Genomic DNA, 18,848 nt, shown 5'->3' with positions numbered 1-18,848 from the left:
TTTGAGAATTAGTAATGTCTGCTAAGAAACTTATGTTAAATTTACTTAAATGAGATTTAATGTTCTAACGTATATTTAAGAATAACCATGAATCTAGAATTTGGTATATATGAGATGATAACGTAAAATATAAACACGCTCGAAATAAACAATGAACTATAATAGACAAACTCAAATAAGTCAGACCATCAGATAAAAATTGCATTAGAATGACATATATATCAGACATATCAGGGAATACATTATAGACACACGAGCGATACCTCATTAGAAGAACATACATATCTGAATACCTTGGACATTTACCAAATAAACAATGGAATATATTACATACAAATAATACTCAAAACAAACAATAAAATATATCACATAATATAAAAATCAAACGTTAAATGCATTTTCTCTCTTCAATTGAAATGAACAAATATACATTAAATGCATTTTTGCTCCCCATTTGAAAATAGGAAAAAAATTATATTAAATATATTTTCTCTCCCCATAATAAATACAATTTATTTCTCTATCATTACGAAAATTTCGTAAATATGGAAAAATATATAAAAATCATAAAAATAATTTTAAAAAATGGTAAATTTGTCCAAAAATAATACTAAAAGTCTTTCCTGAAAAAATTTTCAGTTCAAATTTAAAGACATTTCTATGTAAAAATCTCTTTTTAGAAACTAGTAAAATTTGGCTCTTGCATGAAATGACCACTTTAACCTCAAACCATCTTCTTCCTCCTTCTTTCTTCTACTGTTCCAATTATGTGCATCCTTCTTTTTCATTTTTTTCCTGTGTTTTTCTTCTTTCTTTCTTTCTTTCTGCATTTTTCTTGTTCTTCTCCTTCCTCATTTTTTTCCGACGTTTCTGTTCTTACTTTTGCCTTATTTTTTATGTGTTTTTCTTCTTTTTTTTCTTCTTTTATGCGTTCTCTTCTTTTCCTTTCTTTTTTTCTGCATTTTCCTTCTTCTTTCTTCTTTCTGTGTTTTTCTGTGTTTTTTTTCTTTCTTTCCCCCATTTTTCTTCATTTTATACTTCCTTTGCATTTTTTTCTTCTTCCGCCCTCTTCTTATAAGGAGCGAGATTGAGAATCAAGAATCGAGATTCGGAGGAAAACGTTGATGACTGAACAAATTGAAGAAGCGAGAAGCAAGATCCATAAGCAAGAGACGAGATCGAGAAGTAAGAAGCTAGATCAAGAAGCGAGATTAAGTTTGCTCTCAATATGCAGGTTGAATCGGTAATTTCATAGCGCTTACATCAACAAAAGACAAATTTCATTCACGCCCTGGAAAAAGGACCATCCATCTGGCAGACCCATCTTTTAAGGAAGAATTGCACAATCGACCTATTTTAAAGGCCCAAGATGAAAAGTGCCCCATTTTTTTTTTTAATGTTAACCGATCTTTTGCTGATGTCACGGATGAGTGAAGTTAGGAATTCACTCTTTCTTTATCCTCCTAACCTTCTTCTCTGGCGTATTTTCCTTCTTCTTGTCTGGCGTAGTTTTCAACTCTGACCAACAACCAACACCTTCTACTGATGTTCAACACGACCTTGCAGCTGAAGGAACTCTTTTTCAAGAGTACCTACGCACGGAAGCAGATATTTCCAATTCATTGTGACAGAATTACTGCATATACATTCAAAACATACTAATATACATTCATCATGCTAAAAAGATCAAGAAATTATACCACATGAGGATTTCTCCTTCACAGCGAGTCTGAAGTCCAACTGTCTACCTCAAACAACCACCAATCGAACAAAAGGAAATGGAGAAGACAATACAACTCAGAGCCCTCAGTATTCTTAGAGTGAGAATCCAAAGTGTGGGCTTTGTTCGGATTTGGTAGAGAGAAGGAGGAAGAGAGACCGTACACAACGATCAAGCAAGTGGGAGAAGAGGTCGTCTATCACATAGACAAGATGCTTGATCGTTTAGGTGATGTATACGATCGTGTAGGAAAGTAAGCGATCGTCTAAACGATCGTGTAGGAAAAGGTCAGCGATCATATAAACGATCATGTAGGAAAAGGGTGAGCAATCGTCTGAACAATCGCGTAGGAAAAATTAAGCGATCGTTTATATGATCGTTTAGTAAATACTGGGAGCTAAACGATCGCTTAGGAAAAAGGTAAACGATCGTTTAGATAATAGCGCGTGACGGTGTAATCGTTATGCGATCGCTTAGCAATATCGTATATGTAAGCGATCGTGCAGTCATTATCGTATAGGTACTAATTTTAAACGATGACACTATCTTTTCACAATGTCCGCGCACGCTTGTCTCCTGTATATCATCAGCTATTTATAATGCACTCATCCGTTATTTAGAACAGAAGAAGTGCCTTCCTATTTCCTTTGTAACCGTCCAATGAATGTGATCTTATCATATTCATAACATATAATTAATATCATATATTAATCATATTTATATCCATTTTCCTTCAAATTAATGTATCTCATACATAAAGTTAATTATATCATATTTAATTAACTCATTCAATTATATCATATATAATCGAACTCCCTCTTGTCAATTTGAACATTTCAAATTGATCCAAAAACTGACTCTCAACTTGTATTCAAGCTACCAACGGGACCTTATGGACCTATGGCTCGAAGCTCCAATAGTATGTGAATAGCTAACTAAACTCTTTAGTCATAATATCCACCATTCGTTAACTGTCAGGCATTCCACTAAAGACCGGCAGTTGAACTTTTCTTACCATAGATATATTTCTGTTGGGGTTGATGCCCTAAAGTCTCGTGTCCTATAGTTTGTAAACAGTTTGTACGAATGTTTGTGTTGTATAATATATGATATTTACTTCACATATTGTATTTTGCTTAGTTGCTTGTTTTATTTGCTTTACCACAAACCAATAAACACAAAATCTCTGGTTATCTGTATGTGACTCAAGCATGTATGTGGTGACATACAAATGGATCATGTCTTGAGTGATAACCAAAATGGTCTGTAGTATATGGATACAGGAGGAAAACCTTATCCTGGTAACGCTACAGATGCGACCCGCTTTGTGGAATGGTCACAAGTGTTGTGACTTGTCACAGATGGTCTGATCCTGATCATTCGTGTTAGGGACATCCGAGCGGGGGCATCTTATACAAAGAGTTTGTATAAGACCTGACCACGAAGTGTTAACGTCTCGTTATATAACACTGTTCATGACAGAGACTTCACTTCACTAGGATAACCATAGTTAACATGACCTCAATCCTGAGTGAGTTGGGAAGTTCTGCCATTGAGGGCGGTCCTTTGATTTGTATGGGTGTGAGTGGCCAGGTCGCCGATTCAAACCTACCATTTTGGGGATTTTTCTGATTTGGGAGCTGGGAACTTAGCTACACAAGATGGAATTCACTCCTTCCCCGAGACAAGGGTAAGTAGATAAATAGTTCCCTTAAGGGCTGATTCCGGGGCTTGGACGATGTTGCGCCATATACTTTCTCTTGGCCCGAGAGGTGTTCACACATAGTTGGACTATGTTGTATTGTTCATTAGAGGAATCAGTGGTACTTAAGGAGTGAGATGTAACAACAGAGACAAAATGGTAATTTGGCCTAGCTGTACTTACGAGCATCTGTGAAGGGTCATCGTACTCATGATTGGTTATATCCGATGGACACAAAAATATATCTGTGGTAAGAAGAGTTCAGCTATTTGTCTTTAGTGGAATGCCTGACAGTTAACAGATGGTGGATCTTATGGCTAAAGAGTTTAGCCAGCTATTCACGGACCGTTGAAGCTTTGATCCACAAGTCTATTAGGTCCCCTGGGTAGCTCAGATAAAGTCAAGAACTAGTATTTGGGTTAATTTGAAATGTTCAAATTGACAAAATGAAGTTCGATTATATATAATATAATTGGACTGGTAAATTATATATGATATAATTGGCTAAATTATAAGATACATTATTTTAGAGGAAATTAGATATAAATATGATTTATATCAAGTAGAGGAGAAAATACTATAGTAGATATGTGATATCAAACTATAGGATAAAAATATAATACGATTATATTTATTAATATTTTAATTGGTTAATTATATGATAATTAAGCAAAAAAAATTCACGTTTAGATGTGGGTTAGTGGGAATGATTCGGTTATTGTAACCGATGAAATAAAAATGAAATTGTTTCATTTTGAATCGTATGTTCAAGCGTTTAATCGTTGTCCAAAAGAAAAACAGAGAGCACGCATTGGTGATATCGTAAACGATCGCTTAAGCATTTTGAGAGCCTTTATGATAGTCCTTCTTCGTCTAGATGATCGTCTACCTCGCGCCTAAACGATCGCACATTTGTTCTTACACGATCGGATAGCTTATCTAAACGATCGTATAGTGTGCCGATTTTACTAAACGATCGTATACTATTTCCTAAACGGTCGTTCAGTAAAACCTACATGATCGTGTAGTTTCTCCTAAATGATAAGCATTTTGCTATGCGATAACGTCTTTTTTCCTCTCACTTGCTTATCGCCTACACGAATCGTGTTTCTTCCTTCCTCTACCAAATCACCAAGGACCACGCTTTGGGTTCTCATTCCGAGAATACCTGGGGCTCTTTTCTGGTAATGTTGTCCCCGCGACGTTCGTGTTCGTGTTGTTGTTGTTGACGCTGCTGCTGGGCGTTGGTAGATCGTGTGGAGAGTTCCGCTGCGTTGAGTTCCAAAGTTTGAAGACTGTCTTCAACTGGTATGGCAACTCATTCCTTGTTATTTTGTTGTGCATAGCATGCCGTTAATTAAGATTGTTTTGCATAACTGTGTGTATGAATGTATAATATGTATTTCGGTCACAGTGAGATCGGAGCGATCCAAACGTGCTCATGGAACTCTTCGGTAAGAGATCCTTCAATTTCTATATCCATTGGATATAACCAATCATCAGTACAATAACCCTTCACAGATGTTTGTAATTACAGCAGACCAAATCATTTTGCCTTTGTAATTACATCTTCCTCTTTAAGTACCACTGATCCCTCTAATGAACATCACAACATAGTCCTACTATGTGTGAACAGCTCTCGGGTTATGAGAAGGTGCGTGGAGCCACATCGTTCAAGCCATGGAATCAGCCCTTAAGGGAGCTATCTATTTACTTACCCCTGCCTCGGGGAATGAGTAAATTTCATCTTATGTAGCTAAGTTTCCAGCTCCCAAATCAGACGAATCCCCAAAATGGTAGATTTGAGTCGGAGTTCTGGCACTTGCACTCATGCAAATCAAAGGACCGCCTCAATGGGAAGAGTTCCCCAACTCACTCAGGATTTGAGGTCATGTTTACTATGGTCATTCCTAGTGAAGTGAAGTCTCAGTTATGAACGGTGGTATATAACGAGATGTTAACACTCGTGGTCAGGTCTTATAAAACTTTTTGTATAGGACGCCCCCGCTCGCATGTCCTTACACGATATGATCAGGTCAAACCATTTGTGACAAGTCACACCACTTTGTTAACTAGAGATGTCTTACGGGGCGGGCCAGAGGGGGGATGCCATTCCCCATCCCCATCCCGTTCCCCATTTCATTATCCATCCCGTGAAAATTCTCCACGAGGATTGGTGGGGATCGGTTCCCCATGGGGAATTTTTCCCCATTACTATTTTTTTTTTTAAAAAGCCAATTGAATTAAATCATTAATGTGAGAAAATTTAATTAAATAATTAACTTTATCACTAAGTTATTTATTTGGGTTAGTTTTATATGACAATTGAATTTAAATATAAATACTCAATTTTGGCCAAAAAAAAACTAATTAATTTTTTTAGTAGAAAGAAATAAATATAAATCAAATTATCACATAATATAATCTAAATTTAAACATATTCATTATCTTCTCAATAAATAATCAAATTTGAAATTTAAATGTAATATTTATATAAAATAATAATAAATAACATTAAATAACTATACTAAATAAATATGTAAAAGCTAATCGAGGTGGGGGACGGGGAACGGGGTGGGGGGGCATGGGGCCGGGGACGGGGACGGGGAAGTCTGTTGAAAATTTTTCCCCCACTCCCTTCCCCATTCTCCCGCCTAATCGGGAATCCCCGAGGAGCCTCGTCCTTTTAGGGAAATTGGACATTTCTACTTGTGACCATTCCACAAAGCTAGCGTTACCAGGATAAGATTTCCCTCTTATATCCATATACTACATACCATTTTGGTTATCATTCAAGACATGATCCATTGTATGTCACCACATAATGCTTAAGTTATGTACAGATAACCAGGGATATTAAGTTTTTGGTTTGTGGTAAAATGAAATCTAAATGTGCAAAGTTCAAGTAGTGAAGTAAATATCATTTATATTTATACATCACAAGTGTTCATTACAAAGTTGTTTACAAACTACTGGACACGAGACTTTAGGGCACAAACCCCAAAGCGGCTCAGACCAATGGTGACCCTCTGCTGATGTCTGACGTGACCAACTCTGAGTGCAAGAGAACGAAAGTTGCGAGAGTGACTTTCGGTAAAACCAGAGAGCAAAAGCAACTTTTAGCGATTTCCTTCTTATTCTCCGGCAAAACCAGAGAGTAGAGATGTCCAATTTCCCCACAAGGACGAGGCCTCCGAATGAGGCGGGGATTCCCCGATTAGCCGGGGAATGGAGGAAAAAAATTTTCCGTGAGCTAAACGGAGATGAGGACGGGGTACGGGGCATTCCCCGTCCCCGCCCCCGCCCTCGTCCCCTCCCGATTAGTTTCTACATATTTATTTAGTATAGTTATCTAATGTTATGTTATTGTTATTATTATATAAATATTACACTTAAATTTCAAATTTGATTATTTATTACGAAATATAATGAATAGGTTTAAATTGAATATTTAAATTTAGATTATATATGTGAATATTGTGATTTATATTTTCTTTCTACTAAAAAAATTTAATTAGCTTTTTTAGGCCAAAATTTGAGTAATTTATCCTTAAATTCAAATTGTCATGTAAAACAAACCATAATAACCAATTTAGTGATAAAGTTAATTATTTAATTACAATTTGCTTATATTAGTGATTTAAATTAATTGATTTTTTAAAAAAAGAAAAAAAAGTAATAGGGAAAAATTTCCCGCGAGGAACCTGATCCCGCGAATTCCCCGCACGGAATCCCCACCCCGATCCCCGTGGAAAATTTCACGGGGATGTGGAATGAAATAGGGAGCGGGAATGGGGATGGGGAATGGCATCCTCGGCCCCGTCCTGTAAACATCTCTACCAAAGAGCGAGAGTGAGAGAGGAAGTAATGTGAGTGATGAAAGGAAGAGAGCAAGAGCGAAAACGAATTTATTTTGGTAATTTCACCCAAATATGACGTTGGCAAAGGGTAAAAAAACCTTGTTTTTAAAAAGTGAGACAATTTTCATTTTTCTCCCAAAACTTAGGTCATCCTTAAAAATTTCTTGTGGAAAATCTTGATGTAGTTGGAATGAGATGAAAGAAGAGAAGAATAGGTGGAGTATGAAAACAAAAGAGTAAAATAAAATTGATTTTGTTAGCTTCTATATGTATAAAATATAAAATTTTTGTTCGAACAAATATTACAAGGTAAAAGGGTAAAACGACATTTCATTTCCCGTTGGTATCTGTAGGATTGATATGACAACCGGGGTGAATAGTGCTTAATCAAACTAATTAATTTTTTTACTAATATGATTCTAATTAAACAAATTAACAAACTTTTTGCTAACAAGTAGTTTAAATAATAAATTTATACAAAAAATTTTACTTTGAATTAAACAAGAAATTAGCCATCACACTTTAAAGCGCAATTTTTAAATATAATAAAATGATTGTTAAATGGTATATAAATTTAAGAACTATCAATCAAAATAAACATATATGAGCAATTACATTTAAGAACAAAAATTGCAAATAATTTCAAGCAATAAAATTTAAGAATAAATTAATTGCAAAACTAAATAGTTGAGGGATAAAGAAATTGACACCGAGAATTTTATAGTGGTTCGACACAACCGGCCTACATCCACTTCTCAAGCTCCTTTTGGGTTTGTCACTCAAACTTGACTATTTCCACAGCTTAGAGTCGAACCGTTACAACGTTCTTTTTTCGGACGCAAGAACAAACCCGATTATTTCCACGGTTGATGATCAAACTGTTACAACTCCTTTTCCACGATCAAGAACAATCCTTACAATGGATTTGAAATGAAGCACAATATGAGGAAAACTCTCTCAAATAGTAGGTTTACAAATTAAAGTTCTTAATGAATCAATCCTCACAACTTAAAATATCCCTCTCAAGAAGAAGATGAAAAGAATAAAATTGAAACTTGAAGAGAGCAACAATGGAAGCTTTGTATCTTTGGAGAGGATTGAAAATTATGAAAATTGTTCTAAATATTTGGAGAAGAATACGAGTTTAAATAAAGAGAAAAAATTGTTGAAATCCACATTTAATTTGGATCATTGGATATTGGAAAATAAAATTGAATGATGGAGATTCAAACCCAACTAAATGCTAGACATAAACATAATATATATAAAAATCATTTTCTTTTAAAACCCAACAAATGTAAAAGTTCATTGTCCAGCTAGCCGTTAGATATAAACATAAAATAATATTAAATTCATTTTTATTTTAAAACCAATCCAAAAATCAAAAGTCCACCATTTGTCATTTCTCCCATGCTCCAAGCGGAATGTCACGTCATCAGCTCAAGATTTTTCTGTTAAGCTTGCTTCACCTATATCTTTTTCATTTGAGCTCCGATTTGGCGATTCAAATTGTGTTGGAATCGTTGTTCCGAGCTCTACACAATAGACACTTTGAAACATTCAAATTTCAATAAATAAAAGCAAGTTTGTTATCATCAAAATATTAATTAATAATTAATTAATTTGAGGTTAAGGGCCAAAAAGCCAACAGTTCCAAACAAAAAATTGGTTTCAAATGCAAATACTAATTTGAAATCATTTCTGTACAAATTCTGATGCCAAAAGAGCACTAGAATTTCAATGAAAAATCAAGACTTAAACTACATGACAATGACCTAAAATGATTTGGTGGTCTAAATTTTCATTGTAAATCAATCCACAATATTTTGTCTCATTTCCATTTCAAAGATAAAGAATTTCTATTCCAATGATATTTTTGATTCAAAGATAATATTATTGTTACTTTTAAAAGTATAGGGGCATTTTTTAAAGAAATGTCAAAATTCATAGACATTTTTTAATAATTTAACCAAGAAATAATACTTGGAATGGTTGGTTAGTAGAAGTTGGGGGCTCCTTGGGCAGAATGTCACAACTTAACAAAAATCTTTGTTTAGCTCCTTGCTCACAAATTTTATTTATTATTGAATAACTTTGCCAATACTCACAAATTTCAATAACAAAAATAGCACTACTGTCATTTCTTTTATGTTATCAAATATATACAATATATATTGAAAATAACTCCAAAGCACATGAGAAAATTTTCATACAAAAACTTATCCAAGAATAAAAATTGCAAGTTTAAGGTCAAATTGCAATATTATCTACGTAAATAAGAATGAATTTTTTCCCCTAATTTTTTAATCCAACAACATAATTACTTGATTGAAGCTTCCCTAAACAATTGAAATCAACAACGGACCAATTATGATGAATCTAAATCCAGCTTTTGGCAATCTGTTTTTGATCTCCTTTTCACTTGAAAGTCATTTCCATTGCTTTGGAATCATTTGTTAGAGAAGGGTGCCCTGAAGATTTCCTAAATGTTCATGTCAGTTCAACTAAAAACAGTTAAAAGAAAGGAAAAGCTTACAAATTGTTTAATTACATGTTCTGATGAATGCAAAGAGCAAAGAGAGTGCATCAACTGTTACCATATAAGTTATTAATAGCATTCTGAATTCTCAAATTTGGAAGAGAGCTCTCTACAAAAAGGAAGAAAATTACATCAATGGCCGTGGTGAAAACATAACAACTACAAAGCCTACAATCCCATTTCTATTTCTGCGGTTTCTTCCAAAGCACCCCTATCTTTCTTAGTACATTCACATTTTTCTTTTTCAGTAAATCATCATCTGAATCTTCTGTATACAGCGGACCAATCTTACCGGTAATGGCGTTGTAGTTGCTGTCCATTGATCCCGTTCTGCCTACGAATTCCCCGTTGCTTCCAGCGGAAATCATGGCTGCAGCTGCCTCTGCCGCTTTCCTCCATTGCTCCGACTGCACCTTCAGCGTTCTCAATTCCATCTCCATTTCTGCATTGGCTGCTTGTGCTGCTTCTAGTTCGGCCACCCCTATGGATTTCCTGCTGGTATTTCGATCTGTTTCTTCCGCTATGATCCCAAGTTTAACTTGGGTGTCTCTCTCTATTGTTGCAGATGTAGCCAGTTCGATTGTCGTTTCGTCCTTCACTTTCGTCTTGATTGTGTCCCTTTTACTGATTTCAGATATCAGCATTTCATTCTCCTCTGATACACTCTGGAATTCTGTCTCTTTGTCTAAGAGATTGGCCTTTAAATCTGCAATGCAGTTCTTCAAGTCCTCGAGTTCTTTCTCTAGTTCGTATACTCGGTGGCTCGATAGGCTCTTCTCGAGCTTACAACTCAACTCCAAGTTCTCTTCCGTGATACTCCTTAATTCTGTTTCCCTGTTGAGTAATTTCGCCTTGAACTCGTCAATTTCAACTCTTGATTTCTCTAATTCCTTCTTGAGTTCAAGCTCTCTCAGGTTTGCATCAGATTTCACATGTTTAGCATCTGTTGATGATTTCAATTCAAGGGTACTCTGACCTTGTTCCCCCTCGTATGCTGCCTTGGCAGCCACTGGAGCTGATTTCAGTTGCTCGACCTCAGACTGCAGAGAGCGAAAATCTGCTTCTAACAGTTCTGACTCCCTTGTCTCGCCTTCTGGTGTTTCCTGCTCTCGATTCTTGCCAACTGCAAACATCTCAGAAGCTTTCCAGCTAGCATTTGCAAGGGCAGGTTCCAGTTTATGAACAAGTGTTTCCAGTATGTTTACATGTTCCCGAGACTCGTCCAACTCCGAAGTAACTGAATTCCAATCTTCAAAAGCTTTAGTAGAATCAGATCCAAGCAACTCCACCATTTCTTTTGCAGTTTCCACTTGTGCTGTAGTTTCACTTATAAGTGCTTGAACCTGAGTTTCAGATACTTCACAATCTTGCAGTTGGTTTTTCATGCTTCCCATGAGGGAGAGAATTTCTGACAGTAATTTTTTCAATTTACTGTGCTTTTCACTTGCAGATCCCGCATGCTTCATCTGAAAAGCTTTGGATTCATCTACTACCTGAAGTTTGAGTTTAAGCTGCTGTGTTACATTCACCATTGCTAAGGCAACAGAGTCGACAGATTCTGATTTCTCAGTGACCTCAGATGCAGAGTGCAGAGATTGTTCATCTTCTTGTGCTCGCTTCTGAAGCTCTTTGGGATGACCTTGCTCGGAAGAAGATAGTCTATGCTCCTTGGCATTTGGTGGCGCACTGGACACCTCAGCATCTACTCGGGCTCGGTCCTTCCGCAACTTGGACGAGTGCAGTTGCTCCTTTGCCTTTTTAAGATCCTTCTGAAGGATAGAAATCTGAGATTCCAACTCGGATATTTTGTTTTGGCACTTCTTCTGAAAAAGAGAGAAAACAGATCAGACATTACATTAGTTCAACTCGTGAGTTCAGTACAATCACTAAATAAAATCTTGAAATCCTCTCCCTTTTTCTTTTTTTATAATAGATCACAAGATCCTATAGGAAAATAGGTTTTCCTAAAAAATAATAATAATAAGAGTACAAGAACACGGTCGACAAAGCACAACTAATTATTTGCTAATAAAATAACCAAGTTGATAGGATACATGTTTAATTATTCACTAGAGAGAACAGATCATACATAACATTACTGCAACTTGTGAGTTCATGGACAACCACTAAAGAAAACTTCAAGCCTTTTTTTTTTTAAGTCACATTTTTATAATAAATCACAAATCCTGTGGAAAATGAGTTATTTTAAGAGTCATAAAACTCGATCGACAAAGCATGACTAATTATTTGATAATGTAACAACCAAGTCGATCGTATTGACCTTTACTTACTCACATCAGAGTACATAATTCATGAAATATCATAATATTTGAACTGTTATTTCTGAAGAGAAGGCAAATTCGAGCACGTACGAGTTCACTTGGGAAATCTCACATACCCTGGGTTTCTACATTCACAAATCTATATTGAATGGGAGGATATATCGAGAAAAGACAGTTGAAACAATATGAATATTTTTGGAGAATAATATGTGCAAATTGTGCTCCCATGTTCTTCCTAAAAACTACATGTGGGTGGTCTCAAGAAAGTCCAAACATTAAAGTGTCAAAATAGGTACATACAGTGATGCTTTATCTCCCTCCCTTCATTGTATTCATTATTTTGTAATACAAAGCCAGCTCTTCTTCCTCTTCTTCTTTTTTCTTTTTGATTAAAAACCAGAAACATAATACAAAGCCAATTTTTGGCTATAAAGAAATTAACTTGAAGAAAATCTACTTCCAAGTTCCAAAGCTTAATTCAAACAGAAGAGTTTAGGAAGCTTTTGTATGGGTTGTTAAATTATAGTTTGATTACTTCTAACCAAAAGTATGTTTCCTTAATTTACTTGCTCCTTAAAATTTATCCATAAAATAGTGTACCTCTGATAGTGGAGTCCTGGACGACCTGCCAATAATTTTAGGGCTTCTCTCTTTAGATATCCTTCCTGTTTGATTGGAAGAAGATGATGAATCACACTTCAATGCTGCGGGCTTAACTTGACGAGCAGCTTTTAAAGAGACCTTTTTGGGTGCCTCCAATGAACTTCTGTAATCAAAATACATCAAAACAGGTTCAGGTAGGAGTAAGAAGCTTTGGGAGTACTTTTTCCTATTACATGTTGTTATGACAACCTAAGAAGCACAGATACGGATAAGAGACGCAGATACGACACAATATGACAATGACATGTTTATCAAAATATACATTTTTAAAAGAAAATTCATAGTATTTGGGTTGATACATTTATATGCTTAAAAAAACTTAGTTTGATGTATTTCACACTCAAAAGTTATTATTGTTATCATATATGTGTCTTTTTAGTCTACTCAATAAGTGTTCTATACAATAAAGTGAGCTTGGCTCAATGGTATTGGCATAACCTTCAACCTAGGTTCAATCCCCTACCCTGCAGTCATTGTTGTACTAAAAAAAAGGTGTTCTATGCATGTCTAATACATTTGTTGCACTAACAAGTGTTCAAAATATGTCCAAAAAGTGTCGGAGTGTCCGACTCGTGTTTCTTAGAAGGCAACCAATTTGTAACAGTCAACAAAGATGAGACTATAAGAAGACGGGGAACATTAGGAATACTGCAGGTGTAAATCAGAAATTAGCCGATACGTTGTTACGAAATGGTGGTTGAAAAATAATGTGGGTTAGAAGATGTTAAGGATAAGTATATATTGATATAATTAAGAATTGAGATTCTTGAATGATTCTTTCATTAGTGTGGCAATAAATTTCAGCCCCATTTTCTTGATTTCCTTTACATATCCAAATAGTTCTCCCCAAGAACTGCAAGAAGGGGTGTATCGTGGCTGTCACAATCACAAGTTACAACTGAGAAATTCGGAATCAAATCAACTAAGAAGAAAGTCTCTTTTCTAATACAAATTGAACTTCTAGTGCTGGTAGTCAACAACGATCTATAGAGTGAGGACCCATCTGGTAAAAGTCAACAGTGATAAGTTGTCAAAAAATGAAGTGGAGATCCAATTGGCAGCTTGGTGGAAGTCATAGGCACTCTTTCGAAAAGAAGAAAAGACACCAGGTCATCAAGTTAAAACCATTTCCAGCAGAGCAAAGGCAAAACTCCCATCGCTCATTGAATGCAAATTTGGTATACAAACATATCCTTGCAAAGACTAGTCGTAGGAAAGGAACCTTCTTCCACAAAGCATGAAAGGAGATGGTTCTCTCACCATATGATATGCTTGGAAGTGATTTTGAAATGGAAAAAGAAGCTCCAAAACGTACCTCTAACTATTCAAAACCATTTTACTGTTCGATTTTACACTTTTAAAGGTAATTTCCATACAATCGAAATCGGATGATTGAAGAACAAGTTTTTAAGTGATTTGATTTTTAACCATTTCAAAAATACTCCCAAACAAGATTTTAGTTCTCAAATGTTGATAAAAGTATGAAAAAAAGGCCATGTTTCATCATAAATAATCGTCTTCACTTGCTGTTCGATGGTGGAAGGTCCCGGGCCTCTTGGCTTAACTAGTGTTAGGTACAACATTAAGCATCTTCAAACATACTCAACAAACTCGAACAAAAAGAATGAAATGCTTGAAATCGTCAAAAAAAGAACAACCGAACCATTAACTGCACCACTTTAGTTCATTCCTACATCCTACCAATGGATCAAACGTACATTCAACTTCAAACAGTAACACCCATTTCCAGAAAATGACCAAGAAACATGAAAGAAAGCTTTTGGGAAGAAAAAGCAGTAAATAAAAGCACTTAAAATTACCTGGATTTTGAAGTCTGCATCACTTCCTTTCTCTGAAAACAAAGTGTCAACACAATGGATTTGATTAAAGCTACTTGACAGTTCCCTCACCCACAAAAAACAAGCAAGTCTGCAACAGATAGGGTTCATAGAGGAACCAAGAGGATCAAAGCTAGTTCATAGTGAGTCAGTGACCAATGTGAAGTAAAGTTCACAAAAATGGGGGAAACCCCTTTTGATATTACAACTAAAAAAGAAAGAAAACTCTGAAGAATATGAAAGATTGGAGAAAAGAGGGATGAACCAAACAGAAGGAGGTAAATAAGTAAATAGTTCAGTCAGCTTTCGAGAACACTTCTTTAATACTCAGGCCCTCTATAATGGTCTTAAGGGCCTACAAGAGAGTGACAGATAAAGAGAATGTAAAGTTCCAGAAATAACCCTTTTCCACAAATGAGAAAAATCGTGAACTACTTAATACTTAGTAACTCCCCACCTGTAAATTCCTTGCTATAGAGGTGCATTTTGGTAAATTTTCATTGAAGTTCCCTCCCAGTTTGGCCGTGAAAGAAGGAGAAGGATATGAATAAATAAATGTTAAGAGGGTTTGAAATTTGAAAACACCGCATGAAAAGAAGAGTTTTTTAATGAGGTGGGAAAAGAAAAGAAACAGACAAACAAAAGAAACTGCCCTAAACTTCTTGTTTTGTCCATTCTCCACTAAATACAGAACAACCCCAAAATTTCCCCACACAAAGTAACTGCAAATATTAAGAGAAAAATGAAAACCCTAAAATGTAGCTTCAAAATCAAGAGGAATATCCCATTAAACAGTTCAAAGCAATTTGCAGTAACATCAAAAGAGTAAAAGTTAGGTTTAAAGAGCAGAAGAAAAATGGGCAAACCTGGAGGAAATGGAAATTTTAAGCAGCCATTTTTGTAGATGAAGAAGAAGAAGGAGAAATGGAAGGGAATTTGGATACTTTATTAAAGTGTTGAAAAGACCAAAAGCCTGCTACTTTCAAGCTCTCGAAGTTCAAGGCAGAGCAGAGATACGGTTTATTAATATTTTAATATGAATTAGTGCATTTAAATGGATCGAAGATCGAACAAACATCGGCAAGATTTTAATTTAAGTATTAATGAAATCAAACCAGAGTCACATAGAGATTAGAGAGAGATGGGGGAGAAAGATGAAGCATTAGGCCATTTTAGCTATGGTTGTTTATAGAACCTTCTTGGAATGTTCATTGAATATGTTCTTTTCACTCTAAGTTGGGGTTCGGAATTCAAACCACAAATTTATTGGTATATCAATGATAGTCGAGCAACATTTTTTGAATTTTCGATTGGTTTTGTAGAGGGTCTAGCTTTAATTTTTTTCTTTTTTAATCTTTTTTTCATTTTCATTTTTTTCCAGTTTAGTTTGGTAATGGTTTCGTTTTCATGTTTCCCTTCTTTAAATCTATTTTTGTTTCTCTCAATTAAAAAATGGAAATTGCTATTTCTTTTAATTTTTAAAAATTAGCTTTTTAAAGAAATATTGATAAAAAGTACACGACCAACTATTTAAAATTATGGGCGAAAGTATTTATGAGCTAAATTTTAAAAATAAAAAACTAATTATTTATCAAATGGGATTGAAATTTGAGGATTACACAAATGTGTTAATTAGAATTTTTAATTTTCATTGAAAAAACTTATGATGGTTTAATGTGTCAAATATGTAAAGACTTTAATAAACACAGAAATCAAACATCAATTTCAAGTTAATGAAAAAAATGAAGCATCCATCTATCTCCAAAATAATATGATACAAGGAAAATTCTTATAAATAAAAAATTTTCAAAAAATATTTACATTTTATAGCAAAACATTTTTGTGTAAATATTTTTAAATACTTTTTATATTTAAAAATGCCCCACGATACTATCAACTTAAAAATGTAACTTATTGTCAATTAATTAATAGACTTTGTAAATTGTGACAAGGACAATGAAACGCTTTACAACAATATGATATTGTTAAGTTTGGGAATGAGATGATTTTGACTTTTGAATCTCGAAATAATTCATGCCAATAGAAATAATTGTCATCACGTATGTACTCACGATGATTGGTCAATAAAAATTTGTGTTTGTATTTATAACTCTAATAAATCATCTCATGAACAATACGACCTATGAGACTATATAATAGTTTCACTAAGAATGCATGATGGAGATCAAGTCAACCACCATTGAATTACTATTCACACATCTTATATTACCTAAATAATTTTAAATTTAAAAGTGTCTAGACTCGGGAATCTACGATTTATAAAAGCAATATTTTGATGCATTTCTTATTATTGTACATCCCACTCTATTCGGAATATTTTTTTTCTTCTACAAATGTACTAGATTACTAAAAAGAGAATTGGATAGGTCAATGTACAAACAAAACCACCTGTCCAACCGAACGGACATCAGTGACACGCGCATGTGGGAAAAGTTTATACTTCCACCACATTCACAATTTACAAGCTGACTTGCATACCTTTACATATACATCTATTCGACAATGCAAAATCTTTTAATGTTAGACAAATTTCTTCATCTCCCTCAAAATTAACTTTTATTTTTTTTACTTTGAGTTTTGGCTCAAAACCGTTTCCAACATTGGGCCCCCTCAATAATAATCTCAAGCCAATTAGAATAACGAAAGAAAATATCAAAGGATTGTCACTCATAAAATATGATTGTACAATAGAGTGAGACGGAGATGAGTCCAATATATTATGCATCTACATATTTTTTTTAATTTATAATTAGCCTCAATTGTATTTTTTTTTTTTTTTTGAAAAAAAAAACTATTTTATAAGCTTTGTTTGTTCTTAATATAAAATCGGAAAGTAAGAAAATGTATAATAATTAAACATAATTTAAAAAAAGACAGAACCCATTGATATCCAACGTTAATACAAATTTGATTTTGGTACTGGCATGGGTATGTCTATCTGTCTGAACTCTGAAACAATGCAGATTTTAAATCTGAACAACTTACAAGTGGACAGCTGTAAAATCGTATCTTATTTTAAAATTATTATTGAAATTATATTACATTGCGTTCAAACAAAACATTGGACAAATTGTTTTTGAAAATGCACAGAAAAGTCGATGGTTGTTGTTAAGTCTTTTTCGTCACTCACAAGCATCGAAATATCGGTAATGTTTGATTTTCTACAAATATTTTGTCCAAATTGTACATTGGCTTGGGCGTAAGTGTTAAGCCATTCAATCATTGCCACGGATTTTATATTTTTTTTTTTGCATTTTTCTACCCAAAAAATTGGTTTGCACGTGTATATAATGTCCTCGAACAACCAATAATTTTGAACGTTCTATTAAAGTGAGCATAACTCAATTGATAAATGAATGTGTTAGTGATTAAGATGTTTGTGATTTGAGTTCTCTTGTATTACTAAGAAAAAAAAAGCTTGAATAATCCATACAAAAGGTTAAAAAAATAAATATAGCCTATTGATATAGAAATTGTGAAGAAACAAACATAAATTTTTGGTTTTATAGTCCTATGACAGAAATGAGGTATCTAACAAAAAAAAAAAAAAAAACTATAGTTATCTAATGTAATCTATTATTGGTTTTTGTTTTTAGATTTTGACTATAAATTCAAGTGTTTCATTAAAATAGGTGAAAACCATACATTATGAGGAAACAAACATAATTTTTTTTAAAACATAGAGGTAAAAACAAATATGTTATTAGACCGGATCTTGGTTTTTAATTTTTAGCTTTTGAAAATTATACTTGTTTTCTCTTAATCACGGTTTTTATATTTCATAAGTAAACAATTGAATTTTGAGCTAAGTTATTAAAAAAAAAAAAGAATTAATTTTTAATAATATATTTTTTTTCTATTTTTAAAATTTGACTTGGAGTTTGAAAACACTCCTAATATGTAGATAACAAAACAAATAAATTAGCAAATGCAAGTAGTGTTTGACGTTATTTTCAAAAATCAAATGCCATGAATCAAACTTTTTAAAAGTATCTAATAATTTCATGAACTTTTGATTTTGAATTCAATAAGTCATTGACTTTTGAAAATGTTGCTCCAAAACTCAATGGAGATAACTTAGTTAAAGAAATTAAATCTACAACAAAAACGATTGAACACCTGTTATTTTGATTTTGTTTCAGAATTAAGTATAAAAAAGAAGAAAAAAAGCTGCATAATGCCAAGTATAAAGGTTAAGCATGAATATAGAGAAAAGAAAAGAA

At 34.0% G+C, this 18,848-nt stretch overlaps 1 protein-coding gene across 2 annotated transcripts; it reads right to left on the bottom strand.

Annotated features, from left to right (window-relative positions):
* Positions 1–9,821: 9,821 nt before the first annotated feature.
* On the bottom strand, positions 9,822–15,610 carry LOC120089291 (interactor of constitutive active ROPs 3-like). Of its 2 annotated transcripts, XM_039046717.1 has the most exons (4): positions 15,471–15,610; positions 14,587–14,695; positions 12,704–12,869; positions 9,822–11,644 (listed from the first exon to the last, which is right to left on the bottom strand). In XM_039046717.1, exons 2-4 carry the CDS (start codon positions 14,604–14,606, stop codon positions 10,004–10,006), a joined length of 1,827 nt encoding a protein of 608 aa, XP_038902645.1. In that variant the 5' UTR covers positions 14,607–14,695; positions 15,471–15,610; the 3' UTR covers positions 9,822–10,003. The 2 variants fall into 2 exon arrangements, with proteins under 2 accessions (XP_038902645.1, XP_038902643.1); XM_039046715.1 differs by lacking the exon at positions 15,471–15,610 and having other exon boundaries at positions 14,587–14,924.
* Positions 15,611–18,848: the final 3,238 nt, after the last annotated feature.

This window comes from Benincasa hispida, chromosome 10, assembly GCF_009727055.1.
Source record: "Benincasa hispida cultivar B227 chromosome 10, ASM972705v1, whole genome shotgun sequence".
NCBI classification, from domain to species: Eukaryota; Viridiplantae; Streptophyta; class Magnoliopsida; order Cucurbitales; family Cucurbitaceae; genus Benincasa; species Benincasa hispida.
The sequence above is the reverse complement of the archived record's forward strand: the minus strand, read 5'-3'. Positions and strand labels throughout refer to the sequence as shown.